General features: G+C 38.6%; 1 protein-coding gene across 5 annotated transcripts in view; it reads right to left on the bottom strand.

Annotated features, from left to right (window-relative positions):
* Positions 1-15,716, bottom strand: part of vars2 (valyl-tRNA synthetase 2, mitochondrial) — a 38,211-nt gene that overhangs the window by 20,138 nt on the left and 2,357 nt on the right. For all 5 annotated transcript variants that reach the window (XM_058048073.1, XM_058048070.1, XM_058048069.1 and 2 more), the window contains exons 3-14: positions 13,671-13,755; positions 12,971-13,071; positions 8,560-8,681; positions 8,411-8,477; positions 7,291-7,388; positions 7,092-7,173; positions 4,616-4,735; positions 3,069-3,177; positions 2,094-2,182; positions 557-647; positions 296-423; positions 47-150 (exon numbers count right to left, since the gene is read on the bottom strand). In XM_058048073.1, coding sequence (XP_057904056.1) covers positions 47-150; positions 296-423; positions 557-647; positions 2,094-2,182; positions 3,069-3,177; positions 4,616-4,735; positions 7,092-7,173; positions 7,291-7,388; positions 8,411-8,477; positions 8,560-8,681; positions 12,971-13,071; positions 13,671-13,755 — 1,196 coding nt within the window. The remainder of the gene's footprint in view (positions 1-46; positions 151-295; positions 424-556; positions 648-2,093; positions 2,183-3,068; positions 3,178-4,615; positions 4,736-7,091; positions 7,174-7,290; positions 7,389-8,410; positions 8,478-8,559; positions 8,682-12,970; positions 13,072-13,670; positions 13,756-15,716) is intronic.

Genomic DNA, 15,716 nt, shown 5'->3' with positions numbered 1-15,716 from the left:
TGGATTGTTGTGTAATTGGACGGTGTCGGTGTGGAACGCAACCTACCTGCAAACGGGTAAGGCCATGGCGTGACCTTTCTTCCCTCTGAACAGCTTTTTCTCAACCAAAGCGTCGACTACCATCCTTCTAGCGTCAAAACGCTTTACTCCCTTTAACGATACACAGAGATATAAAAAGATGTTTATCAAAATTTGATGGAAAAATACTTTACAAAACTGAAATCTATAAGGAGATATATGGTCATATAGCCCGTAAATGTTAGCATAAGTGAATACAGGAATGAAGCTCACGCACCTCCATCCATTGACCACACAGTGGAGTCATCTTCCCATCTCCTCCAATCACGGTGACGCGTGGTAGCGCATGTCTCTGGGACAACAGGAAGTCCGAGTGGTCATGGGCGGGTGTGACCTTCACTGCGCCTACACAAATATAGAAATAGAAACAGTTTCTTACTCGACCGTATGCTACTTATGATATATAAAAGATAGCTCACTGCCATATGCTACTTATGATATATATAAGACAAAAAAAGATGGAAAAAAGTGTGGTGACCTGTTCCCATCTCCATGTCCACCATGGCATCAGTAACAATGGGCAGCAGTCTGTCAGTGAAGGGGTGGCGGCAAAGCTTTCCATGGAAAGCCTGAAACACAAAAGTCATTCAGGATACAGGATTTCATTCCATGTTTCATAGGCAACTTTCCCAATCCTGGTGAGTTCTCTTCTTTTTTTTTTTTTTAACATCCCATCGCAATGGACAATATGCCCGGGGGCCATTATAATAGTATTAATCATATTACTATATTATATCGCACGGTGGATGAGTGGTTAGCACACAGGCCTCATGCTAGGAGACCTAGCGTGGCTTTTCTCCGGGTACTCCGGTTTCCTCCCACATTCCAAAAACATGCTAGGTTCATTAGCCACTCCAAATTGTCCATAGGTATGAATGTGAGTGTGAATGGTTGTTTGTCTATATGTGCCCTGGGATTGGCTGGCCACCAGTCCAGCTGGGATAGGCTCCAGCACCCCCGCCACCCTGGTGAGGATAAACGGTAGAAAATTTATGAACAATTTGGGCCACATTTATAGAAATCAATTCAATAAAAATGTGAAAAAAGGAAAGTTACACACAATAAAGTTACATATAATATTAGAATATTGAATAGAATATAGTTATATAAAGTATAATTATAAGGAAAAAAGCAAAAACAGCTTTAATTTTACAAGAACAAATTTAAAACTAAAGAGAAATTTCACAATTTTATGAGAATAAACCTGTAATATTATGAGAGAGTAATGTCATTTTAGTAGCATAGACTTGAAATATTCAAGAAAAAATAAGTAATAAAAAAGTGGAAATACTATAAGGAACCAAACAATTAATTTGTCATTTGTGTAAACTTTGGTTGGGGAAAAGTTAGAATATTATGGGAATTAAGGCCAAATATAATGGGAATAAAGTCATAATATAAGTACATTTACAGAGAATATTTCAAAAGAAAGTGTACATTTTTGGGACATGTTTTAAAAAGTAGTGAAAAGGTAACTTTTTCTAAAAATGTAACTCATAAGACTGATAGAAGTCTGCTAAATGTTAAATGGAAGCCTAGCTTTGGTCCTCCCTCTTAGCTTATCTTAGCTTATCTTAGCTTATCTTAGCTTATCTTAGCTTATCTTATCTCCACGTGTTGCGTTACAAAACCGCAAAGCAGCCAACTTGGATCCTTTCATTTTTCACTTTGTGGCCTTTGCTGGAAAACCTTTGGACATCGTGGCCACGATGATTGTATTCACGCAAAATAGCATTGCTTATTCATAAATGGTATATTTTCATAGTTAAGAGGATAGCAAATCTGGTTCCGACCTTCCAAATATCCTTTTTGACATGAATATAACCGTCTAGACATGAAATGACACACGTTAGAGATTATTGTGGCTGCTGTTCCGCCAATCAAGTCTGGTGCTTGTGTGTCTCTCTCAACATTGCAGTAACATGACTGCCTTATCTGTCATCTGATAATTCATTAGTATATATTGGAAAATACTGATAGAATGCCAAGGAGTTACTGCATTAAAAACATCTGGCCTGGTATCGAGGATCACTGGGATGAACAGCAACGGCCACATCGCCCAGCATGGTCTCTGGACGGGTTGTGGACACTTCCACCTCTCCATCTGAAAGCAAAGGAACACAGCAAACCTTCATCAAAGTGAATACCTTAAGAAGAATAAACTGTTCACATCATCAAACCTTTAGGACGTGTACAGGTTTTATTTTTAGAACAACGTGTTAACATTCATAAAGTGGAAGCTCAAGAATTCCAATACATGAAAGAACTCTGGTGTTTTCTACGGGCCGCTGTTTATTTCCCCCTTAGGGCAAAAGGTGTCCAATGTGTGGTCCAGGGGCCATTTGGGTCCCAAAGCTGTTTTAGCCATTTTAAATATAAAATATGATTTAATAAGAAAAGCCAACAAAAATAATAAAGCAATAATTTGACAAGAATAAAGTTCAATTCATGGTTAGTTTAGCGCGTTTGGGGGAAGACCTGTAACATCCCAACCAAAGCAGGCAGCCAAACACCCGCTTCCCCCTCCAGTCCTCAAGCTCACCCATGCAATCACAAGTCAGAGTCACAAGTCTGATTTTAAAATAAAACTCATTACAAAGATGCATATTTTCCACATTCGGCTCTGGAGCCATGGGTTCCTGACCCCTGTTTTAGTAGCATAAAGTTAAAAATAATAATAATAAATAATATGAAAACAAACAAAACAACAAAGGGAAAGTTAGGTGGCTGAAAAAGTTAAGGCTACAAAATGTTACAAGAATAAATTCAAAATATGATGGCAATAAAGTTATAATATTACAAGAAGAAAATAAAAAACAGCTGTAATTTGACTAAATTATGAAGTACTAGGTTGAGGTCAGGTCATGTCCTTGTGCACCACTCACCCAAACCAGACGGCCACGGCCACAATAAGTCTGGATCTTGTGGTTGCTAAAGAGGTGTCTGGTTAGGTGCCATATTTCAACCCCCCCACCAACACCGGTACTAACCGCAGCCTTCTAAGGGGTAGGCGAATGTGACCATGGTTCCAAACTCCACTTTGTGTTGATAGCCAGGCACACACAGCATGGTTTCTCCACATAGTTCCTTGGAATCGACCTGATGACAAAACACATGGGAAGACCATCAAGTCAGATTTCAACATTGACTATTTAGAAATAGTGAAATATGACAACCATTGCATGTTCCTGGGGGGGGGGGACTGAGACTGGATTCAAGTAGATCCGGCTATTTATATGGTCCGCTCCAGCACCCTCCCCGTCTCTCTTCAGTTTTGACAAAGAAAGCTAACAAGCTAAATGCATGGTAGCGCGATCCGGGTTTAACCCCAACAATGGGGCCCGGTACCGCTCCGTGGGCGGGGCCAAATCGGACAGTGGAAAACATTTAAAACATTTTTGAAAAAAGGTTTTGCTAGTAACTCCATCCATTTTACATGAATACATATTAGTTGTGGAAACATGGACTCTTGTTTTACTGGTTTTCCCAGCCAAATGGTGCCATTTGCTACATTGGTCAGCCAGTGTTCTCATCCCATAATAAAACCCTACATCGCTTTAGCCCTCGGGTCGTCTTTGGCAAAGTTTTCAAATGTCGCAGAGATAGGAACAAGCCCATCTGGTTGTAGCAATGCTGGCGTCTCACGTGGCTGATAAGGTTTGATGTGTTGAAGCTCCGTGTTTTTGGTGGTGAACCACGTGGTGCAACGATCACGTGAAAGGTCTTCCGAGGACAGTGGATGGTAATGGTGGAAACGACTTTGCACATTCACGCATTCATAGATATAATACAATATTATAATATTGTTGGAAGCTACTTTTCTGATTTGGTTCAGTACAGTCAGACAAAATGAATAAAAGGGTGGTGCTTTTATTGTGAAAGGGCCGGACGTGTGTTGTTCGTCTCGAGCGTCCTCCTTTCATGTTACGTTAACATGAAAGGACAACGTCAGTAAGCGTTAGCGGTGTGTCGGTCATGAACGAACGGGTCAAAAGAACTGGTTCTTTTTTGTGAACGGAATGAATGAGGCCACCGCCCCTAAAATACCCGTTCAGTCGCAAATGCTTTTTTTGATTGGCTGGAGAGTCAGCTGGGGTGGGACTATCGTCGCGGCTCGCTCTGTGGGTGGGTGGGCGGGAATTGTAGCTGACTGAAAGACTGAGGCCGAGAGATTGACCGGGTCTATCTCGCCGTCTCGGTTCCACACCGGGGAGCTGAGACGCTCGGATCCGGAGGGCTGTCATAGTACTTCAGATTTCTACGTACGTCATCACGTGTTGTTGCGCTGTTGAGTCGGAACGAAGGTGAACATGAGTGAACGGACTGACTCGACACGGCTGACCGGGTCTATGCACAGACCCAAAATGAACGGATCTTTTTACTGAATGAACCGGAATGATCCGGTTGACTGAAATGAATGGTGTTGCCCACCACTAGTCAGCATTCGGTTGCATTGTCTTTCTTTTCTACACCACAGAAAACAACATAAAATGACAAGACCCCCCCAGACGTCCACGGATGGTCCAGGTTTCATCACCTCTATATCGGAGATTGCCGACTCCAGAGCACAGCTCCAATTGACGAGTCCCTCTGAGCGATAGATCAGACCGGCGTCACACAGACGGACGAAGGCCTCGGTTACTGCCTGACTGAAACCCTAAAAGCAAGAAGACAGCAACATCAAACGAAGGTTGAAAACACCAAATTGAGATCACTTCAAACATCCTTTGAAACAAAAACACGATGAAAAAGGATGACTGTGACAAAGAGTCACACGAGAGTCCAAGTCTTGCTTGGAGCTACCATACAAAAAACCTCAAAAACTCCGATGTCATGTCTGTCAACGCAACTCCTCATCGCTCAGAATAACACGATTGGAAAAGTGGGATTCGAATGTTTGACTAGTAATAAATATGTACGTTTTAAACAAATAAACTATTTTAGCTTGACTGACATATTCAGTTGACTTTTAGTACAAATATACATCATTGCTGTGAAGTAAATACAATATAAATGGCCATGCTACAGACATAGTTGCTAGTGGTGATTAATCATGATCAATTAGTTCAAATCTGTGATTTAATCTGATTAAAATGAGTCATTTGACAGCCTTATACACACACACATTGTATAATCATGACTTGACAGTAGGCAGGTGCCTCAATGTGGGCACCCCAACAGAAAAACCACATCGATATTTAGTAGAGAAATAAATACTTGGGTCTGGATTCTGGTTCAAGGGATTTTGGACCATTCCTCTTTCCCAAACATCTCCGGTTGAGTCAGGTTTGGTGGTTTCCCAGCATGGACAGCCCGCTTTAAATCAGTAGTATTTAGGTCTGGGGACTGAGATGGTTCCACAACGTTCCACAATGTTCCTCTGCATGGATGCCTTAGTACAGGGGTGGGCAAACTACGGCCCGGGGGCCACATCCAAGTGTTTGAATATGGCCCGCCTGTTCTTTCCAAAATATTTCATTGAAACTCAACGTACAACCTGGCATCATGGCTTGAGCCAACCTTTTGATGGTTGAAGTAGCTGTTTTATCAATTTCGTTATTTGATGTGGTCTGATGTTTACAAAATGCTCCTGAAAAAAGGGACACAAGCACATAATAATAATAATTAAAATAATAATAATAATACATTCATTTTCTACCGCTTATCCTCACGAGGGTCGCGGGGGTGCTGGAGCCTATCCCAGTTGTCTTGGGGCGAGAGGTGGGGTACACCCTGGACTGGTCGTAATAATAATAATAATAATAATAATAATTCATTTTTTACCGCTTATCCTCACAAGGGTCGCGGGGGGTGCTGGAGCCTATGCCAGTTGTCTTGGGGCGAGAGGCGGAGTACACCCTGGACTGGTCGTAATAATAATAATAATAATAATAATAATAATAATTTCATTCATTCATTTTCTACCGCTTTTCCGCGCTGGGGTGCTGAGCCTATCCCAGCTTCTTGGGGCGAGAGGCGGGGTACACCTGGACTGGTCGTAATAATAATAATAATAATAAAAATAAATTTACAACGCACTTTACATCAAATAAATGATCTCAAAGTGCACATATAGCAGACTACATGACACTTACGTGTAAAATATGTGTAAAAATATACGTGTACAAATGGACTGTCACATGTAAATTAGTATATAGTCTGCCCCCCCCATCAATTTTATTAAATCAATGCGGCCCGCGAGTCAAAAAGTTTGCCCACCCCTGCCTTAGTAGAATTGGAGCAGTGTTTAGGGTCATTGTCTTGTTGGACGTATCAACAACAATCTGCTGATACAGACTGGAGTCCATGCCGCTTTCAACTTGAAGATTTCCAGTGCCCCCACTGCCACCCACCACCAAATGTTACTGTGGGTAGCAAGTGTTGGTCCTGGAATGCCGTGTTCTTCATCCGCCACGCATAGCACCCCGCGTTATGTCCAAGCAACTCCATTTGACCTTCATCCAGAATGAAGCTGGCTTGTCCAAATGTGCTTCAGCGTACCTCAAGCCACTGTTTGTGGCATGTGATCAGAAAAGCTTCTTCCATACGACTTTCCCGTACAGTATCTGTCTCTAATCGTTGAAGGATGCACAGTGACGCCAGTGGTCTTCCATTTCCTCTCCATGTTCCTCAGAGTGGAACCTGACAATCTTTGCTTTCAGGTCATTTGACCTGTTTTAACCTTGGCTTCACTCTTGTATGCAGGTCAAAGGTCAAACTCATTTTGTGTGCCAATAATTAGTTGTAAAGGTATTCAAATGAATAAAAAACAACAAGGGTGCCCAAATGTATGCACCTGCCTACTTTTGTTGAAATAATTACTGCATACTTTCTGTAAATCCTATGAATTCATGTCACTTGTCACCCATCACCGTGTTGGTATGCTATATGATATTTTTATATTTCCATTTCTGAGCCCAACAAGCAGCCATTTATAGAGGAACATTTTGACAATGACCAGGGGTGCCCAAACTTTTTCATACATGCCAGCTTGCGTAAAACATCCATCTTACTTCATCCATCGTGAAACAGGCTCTGCTCCAGTCCAGGGAAGCACCGAGTTTTCTCAACTGGTGGTAGATCTCCTCTCCCTTCCTAACAGCAAAGCAGTACAAACGTGTATTTAGTACTTAGTGGCGGTGACATAGCCAGTACAGCAGTATCATCAAGTATCATCATCAAGTATATACGTATGGACCAGAGAACACTCACTCGTGTTTCCATTTCCAAACCTCCTGTAAAAATTCTTCTCTGGTGAAATCTTGTCTGTGCTTCGCCGTTTCCTGGAGCAACATCCTCTCCACCACAGTCTGAGTCCAACACATGATATCAAGACCAATCATCAAGACCTTCACTACCGATACTTGGTATTGGAAGTCGGCAGTAAATGTGTTTTGACAGCAGTTTTTCCTCACGAGTGTCCAACAGCGATTCCGGCCACCATATTATGACTTGTATTTGGAGCGTTTCATGAGATCCAGTTGGGGGTGGGGGGTGGGGGGGGGGCATACAGAGTAATCCCTTATTTATCACAGTTACCTCCAGACACGACTGTGGCAAGAGAATTTGATACATATACACTTTATTTCATGTTATTTAACATTTAACACCTGCAACAGGCTGGACTTAAAAAGACAATCAAAATGGCTTACATGTGACTTTTCTTCTCTATGGAAGTACAACAGTGATAAGCACCTGTTTTTAACGTTATTGGATTTATCGGTGTGACGTCATAATTCCCTCTAATCGGTCCGTTCATATCTGTCATGCACCCCTAGAAAAAGCATTTAGAATAAAGCCTCACGGACAAATATGAATATGTATTTTATGTTACTGATTTTGATATTTTTGGTCACTGGTATAGTCAAACAGTATTTTCATTCATTCATTCATTTTCTACCGCTTATCCTCACGAGGATCGCAGGCGTGCTGGAGCCTATCCCAGCTGTCCACCCTGGACTGGTGGCCAGCCAATCCCAGGGCACATATAGACAAACAACCATTCACACTCACATTCATACCTATGGACAATTTGGAGTGGCTTATTAACCTAGCATGTTTTTGGAATGTGGGAGGAAAAGCCACGCATGCAAACTCCACACAGAGATTGCAGAGGGTGGGATTGAACCCGTCTCTCCTAGCTGCGAGGCCTGCCTGCTAACCACTCGTCCACCGTGCAGCCCCAAACAGTATTCTGACTAATGTAAATCAGCTAAATACCAGGTGACATTTTCCCATCTTAAGCTGATTAGGTTCTACGCTGTCAGTCTGCCCCACAGTGACAGAAACCAAGATGATGAAATACACGGGAGTAGAGAGTCAGCCATCTTACCTGAGTTGCTATGCCTGCATGGTCGCATCCAGGGACCCATAATACTCTATAACCCTGCATCCTCCTCCTATTGATCAAAACCAAGTAGGCGTGACATTACTGCTTTGTGTCAGAGATAACATCTGCCATTCATCAACCGTTGGAGGTACCATCGAACCACAGCATCTTCTATAGCTACAGTCATAGCATGGCCCAGATGAAGAGTCCCGGTGACGTTTGGTGGAGGGATACACAGAACAAAGTTCCGGTCCACAGCATGAGGCACTTTTGCCTGAAAAGGAAATATATGACATATAATATATGAGAGGACAGCTGCCTTAAATAAATAATAAATGTTGCTATTGATGCCATACTTGACAGATGCAACAAATGATATCATATTTTTGATAAACTGTCCAAAGGAAGGGGAGAAAGGTAGCATAGGACATATTAGCTGTGGAACTGTTTACAATGATATCATTGACTGCTTGGTGTTGGTTAAAATTAGTATTCATATGATAATATGAATGGAACACATATTATTATTATTTTTTATTTATTTATTTCTGCATGCCATTATTGTTTGTCAATGGAAAGTAGGAAAGCTCTTATGTCAATACTGGTATCTCATACTGGTATAATACTGGTATCTCGTACTGGTATAATACTGGTATCTCGTACTGGTATAATACTGGTATCTCATACTGGTATAATACTGGTATCTCATACTGGTATAATACTGGTATCTCATACTGGTATAATACTGGTATCTCATACTGGTATAATACTGGTATCTCATACTGGTATAATACTGGTATCTCATACTGGTATAATACTGGTATCTCATACTGGTATAATACTGGTATCTCATACTGGTATAATACTGGTATCTCATACTGGTGTAATACTGGTATCTCATACTGGTATAATACTGGTATCTTCTACTGGTATAATACTGGTATAATACTGGTATCTCATACTGGTATAATACTGGTATCTCATACTGGTATAATACTGGTATCTCATACTGGTATAATACTGGTATCTCATACTGGTATAATACTGGTATCTCATACTGGTATAATACTGGTATCTCATACTGGTATAATACTGGTATCTCATACTGGTATAATACTGGTATCTCATACTGGTATAGTACTGGTATCTCATACTGGTATAATACTGGTATCTCATACTGGTATAATACTGGTATCTCATACTGGTATAATACTGGTATCTTTTCTGGTATCTCATACTGGTATAATACTGGTATCTTTTCTGGTATCTCATACTGGTATAATACTGGTATCTTATACTGGTATAATACTGGTATCTTTTCTGGTATCTCATACTGGTATAATACTGGTATCTTCTACTGGTATAATACTGGTATCTTATACCGGTATAATACTGGTATCTTATACTGGTATAATACTGGTATAATACTGGTATCTCATACTGGTATAATACTGGTATCTCATACTGGTATAATACTGGTATCTCATACTGGTATAATACTGGTATCTCATACTGGTATAATACTGGTATCTTTTCTGGTATCTCATACTGATATAATACTGGTATCTTCTACTGGTATAATACTGGTATCTTCTACTGGTATCTCATACTGGTATAATACTGGTATCTCATACTGGTATAATACTGGTATCTCATACTGGTATAATACTGGTATCTCATACTGGTATAATACTGGTATAATACTGGTATCTTATACTGGTATAATACTGGTATCTCATACTGGTATAATACTGGTATCTTATACTGGTATAATACTGGTATCTCATACTGGTATAATACTGGTATCTCATACTGGTATAATACTGGTATCTTATACTGGTATAATACTGGTATCTCATACTGGTATAATACTGGTATCTCATACTGGTATAATACTGGTATCTCATACTGGTATAATACTGGTATCTCATACTGGTATAATACTGGTATCTCATACTGGTATAATACTGGTATCTCATACTGGTATAATACTGGTATCTCATACTGGTATAATACTGGTATCTCATACTGGTATAATACTGGTATCTCATACTGGTATAATACTGGTATCTCATACTGGTATAATACTGGTATCTCATACTGGTATAATACTGGTATCTCATACTGGTATAATACTGGTATCTCATACTGGTATAATACTGGTATCTCATACTGGTATAATACTGGTATCTCATACTGGTATAATACTGGTATCTCATACTGGTATAATACTGGTATCTCATACTGGTATAATACTGGTATCTCATACTGGTATAATACTGGTATCTCATACTGGTATAGTACTGGTATCTCATACTGGTATAATACTGGTATCTCATACTGGTATAATACTGGTATCTTTTCTGGTATCTCATACTGGTATAATACTGGTATCTTTTCTGGTATCTCATACTGGTATAATACTGGTATCTTATACTGGTATAATACTGGTATCTTTTCTGGTATCTCATACTGGTATAATACTGGTATCTTCTACTGGTATAATACTGGTATCTTATACCGGTATAATACTGGTATCTTATACTGGTATAATACTGGTATAATACTGGTATCTCATACTGGTATAATACTGGTATCTCATACTGGTATAATACTGGTATCTCATACTGGTATAATACTGGTATCTCATACTGGTATAATACTGGTATCTTTTCTGGTATCTCATACTGGTATAATACTGGTATCTTCTACTGGTATAATACTGGTATAATACTGGTATCTCATACTGGTATAATACTGGTATCTTATACTGGTATAATACTGGTATCTCATACTGGTATAATACTGGTATAATACTGGTATCTTATACTGGTATAATACTGGTATCTCATACTGGTATAATACTGGTATCTCATACTGGTATAATACTGGTATCTCATACTGGTATAATACTGGTATCTTATACTGGTATAATACTGGTATCTCATACTGGTATAATACTGGTATCTCATACTGGTATAATACTGGTATCTCATACTGGTATAATACTGGTATCTCATACTGGTATAATACTGGTATCTCATACTGGTATAATACTGGTATCTCATACTGGTATAATACTGGTATCTCATACTGGTATAATACTGGTATCTCATACTGGTATAATACTGGTATCTCATACTGGTATAATACTGGTATCTCATACTGGTATAATACTGGTATCTCATACTGGTATAATACTGGTATCTCATACTGGTATAATACTGGTATCTCATACTGGTATAATACTGGTATCTCATACTGGTATAATACTGGTATCTCATACTGGTATAATACTGGTATCTCATACTGGTATAATACTGGTATCTCATACTGGTATAATACTGGTATCTCATACTGGTATAATACTGGTATCTCATACTGGTATAATACTGGTATCTCATACTGGTATAATACTGGTATCTCATACTGGTATAATACTGGTATCTCATACTGGTATAATACTGGTATCTCATACTGGTATAATACTGGTATCTCATACTGGTATAATACTGGTATCTTATACTGGTATAATACTGGTATCTCATACTGGTATAATACTGGTATCTTATACTGGTATAATACTGGTATCTCATACTGGTATAATACTGGTATCTTATACTGGTATAATACTGGTATCTCATACTGGTATAATACTGGTATCTTATACTGGTATAATACTGGTATCTCATACTGGTATAATACTGGTATCTTATACTGGTATAATACTGGTATAATACTGGTATAATACTGGTATAATACTGGTATAATACTGGTATCTCATACTGGTATAATACTGGTATCTCATACTGGTATAATACTGGTATCTCATACTGGTATAATACTGGTATCTCATACTGGTATAATACTGGTATCTCATACTGGTATAATACTGGTATCTCATACTGGTATAATACTGGTATCTCATACTGGTATAATATTGGTATCTCATACTGGTATAATACTGGTATCTTATACTGGTATAATACTGGTATAATACTGGTATCTCATACTGGTATAATACTGGTATCTCATACTGGTATCTCATACTGGTATAATACTGGTATCTCATACTGGTATAATACTGGTATCTCATACTGGTATAATACTGGTATCTCATACTGGTATAATACTGGTATCTCATACTGGTATAATACTGGTATCTCATACTGGTATAATACTGGTATCTTATACTGGTATAATACTGGTATAATACTGGTATCTCATACTGGTATAATACTGGTATCTCATACTGGTATCTCATACTGGTATAATACTGGTATCTCATACTGGTATAATACTGGTATCTCATACTGGTATAATACTGGTATCTCATACTGGTATAATACTGGTATCTCATACTGGTATAATACTGGTATCTCATACTGGTATAATACTGGTATCTCATACTGGTATAATACTGGTATCTTATACTGGTATAATACTGGTATCTCATACTGGTATAATACTGGTATCTCATACTGGTATAATACTGGTATCTCATACTGGTATAATACTGGTATCTTATACTGGTATAATACTGGTATCTTTGCAATATCTCACATGATGCTCGGGGCTGAAAAATCCTTCTTTCTCCCACCACTGATACCAGCTGGACTCCACATAGTCTGGACTGTACGAGGACGGGAAAGGTCCTGTTGTGTCTGCAAATGTCCATACGTGAGAAGACGTTTGAAAAGCTGCGTGGAGTGCCAAACTATGTACAGTGGCTATGGGGGCAAACGCTCCAAACAGAGAAATGATCAAAAGCTCGTTATAAGCCAGAATCCGTTAAGGATAATGCCTTTTTGCCAGGTACGAGTGTGAAATGAGTACCTTTTGTCGTTATCTGTATTCGTCAACAATTGCCAACATTATTTGAAACTAAATAAAGCGCTGTTATGATAATAATAATAATAATAATAATAATAATACAGCTCACTGTTTTTGTTGTATGTCTTTGTCTAATTACGTCAGGGATGTCCAGGGGTTCGTTAATATTAAATTGCTCATTTTTGGACCATTTGCATTGCGTTGTGGTCTCCTATAGAGCAGCTACATACTGTTGTGCATTTTTTTCCACACCAGGTGCTAACTTCACGGTAGCCTGGCAAACGTCCATTTTGTTTTGTGACCTGCGTTTTGTTTTTGCTTATTTTCCCAGTGATGTGCTTCTTGCTTTGGTATGGATCGTTTCTATGTTTGGAGCGTTAGCCACCGTTGGTCACTAAACTAATGTCGTACAAACACAAACAATACACACCTTTCTTTGACCCGGGGGGGGTGGGAACAGTGTAGGGAATTCTCTCCTTCTCCCTCCATTTTATGGCAAGTTCTTCATCAGCATTCTAAAACCAAAACATGTCAGAGACTATGTTAAAACAGGAAGATCAACTCACTCACACCGACCACAAGGAAAGCACAACATAATGGGACTGTGGGAATGTACTGTAGCTTTAGCTTTAGCTTTAGCTTTAGCTTTGGTCATTACAACTCCATATAGCATCACCATCATCATCCATATACCATCATCTGGTATCTCATACTGGTATAATACTGGCATCTCATACTGGTATAATACTGGTATCTCATACTGGTATAATACTGGTATCTCATACTGGTATAATACTGGTATCTCATACTGGTATAATACTGGTATCTCATACTGGTATAATACTGGCATCTCATACTGGTATAATACTGGCATCTTATAATGGTATAATACTGGTATCTCATAATGGTATAATACTGGTATCTCATACTGGTATAATACTGGTATAATACTGGTATCTCATACTGGTATAATACTGGCATCTCATACTGGTATAATACTGGTATCTCATACTGGTATAATACTGGCATCTCATACTGGTATAATACTGGTATCTCATACTGGTATAATACTGGCATCTCATACTGGTATAATACTGGCATCTCATACTGGTATAATACTGGTATCTCATAATGGTATAATACTGGTATCTCATAATGGTATAATACTGGTATCTCATACTGGTATATCATACTGGTATAATACTGGCATCTCATACTGGTATAATACTGGTATCTTATACTGGTATAATACTGGTATCTCATACTGGTATAATACTGGTATCTTATACTGGTATAATACTGGTATCTTATACTGGTATAATACTGGTGTAATACTGGTATCTCATACTAGTGTAATACTGGTATCTCATACTGGTGTAATACTGGTATCTCATACTGGTGTAATACTTGTATCTCATACTGGTATAATACTGGTATCTCATACTGGTATAATACTGGTATCTCATACTGGTATAATACTGGCATCTCATACTGGTATAATACTGGCATCTCATACTGGTATAATACTGGCATCTCATACTGGTATAATACTGGCATCTCATACTGGTATAATACTGGCATCTCATACTGGTATAATACTGGCATCTCATACTGGTATAATACTGGCATCTCATACTGGTATAATACTGGCATCTCATACTGGTATAATACTGGCATCTCATACTGGTATAATACTGGCATCTCATACTGGTATAATACTGGTATCTCATACTGGTATAATACTGGTATCTCATACTGGTATAATACTGGTATCTCATACTGGTATAGTACTGGTATCTCATACTGGTATAATACTGGTATCTTATACTGGTATAATACTGGTATCTTATACTGGTATAATACTGGTGTAATACTGGTATCTCATACTGGTGTAATACTGGTATCTCATACTGGTGTAATACTGGTATCTCATACTGGTGTAATACTGGTATCTCATACTGGTATAATACTGGTATCTCATACTGGTATAATACTGGTATCTCATACTGGTATAATACTGGTATCTTATACTGGTATAATACTGGTATCTCATACTGGTATAATACTGGTGTAATACTGGTATCTTATACTGGTGTAATACTGGTATCTTATACTGGTGTAATACTGGTATCTTATACTGGTATAATACTGGTATCTCATACTGGTATCTCATACTGGTATAATACTGGTATCTCATACTGGTATCTCATACTGGTATAATACTGGTATCTCATACTGGTATAATACTGGTATCTCATACTGGTATAATACTGGTATCTCATACTGGTATAATACTGGTATCTCATACTGGTATAATACTGGTATCTTATACTGGTATAATACTGGTGTAATACTGGTATCTTATACTGGTGTAATACTGGTATCTTATACTGGTATAATACTGGTATCTTATACTGGTATAATACTGGTATCTTATACTGGTATAATACTGGTATCTTATACTGGTATAATACTG

Source organism: Doryrhamphus excisus, chromosome 14, assembly GCF_030265055.1.
Source record: "Doryrhamphus excisus isolate RoL2022-K1 chromosome 14, RoL_Dexc_1.0, whole genome shotgun sequence".
In the NCBI taxonomy this organism is placed as follows: Eukaryota; Metazoa; Chordata; class Actinopteri; order Syngnathiformes; family Syngnathidae; genus Doryrhamphus; species Doryrhamphus excisus.
Note: the sequence above shows the minus strand (reverse complement) of the source record. Positions and strands in the feature narration are given on the sequence as shown.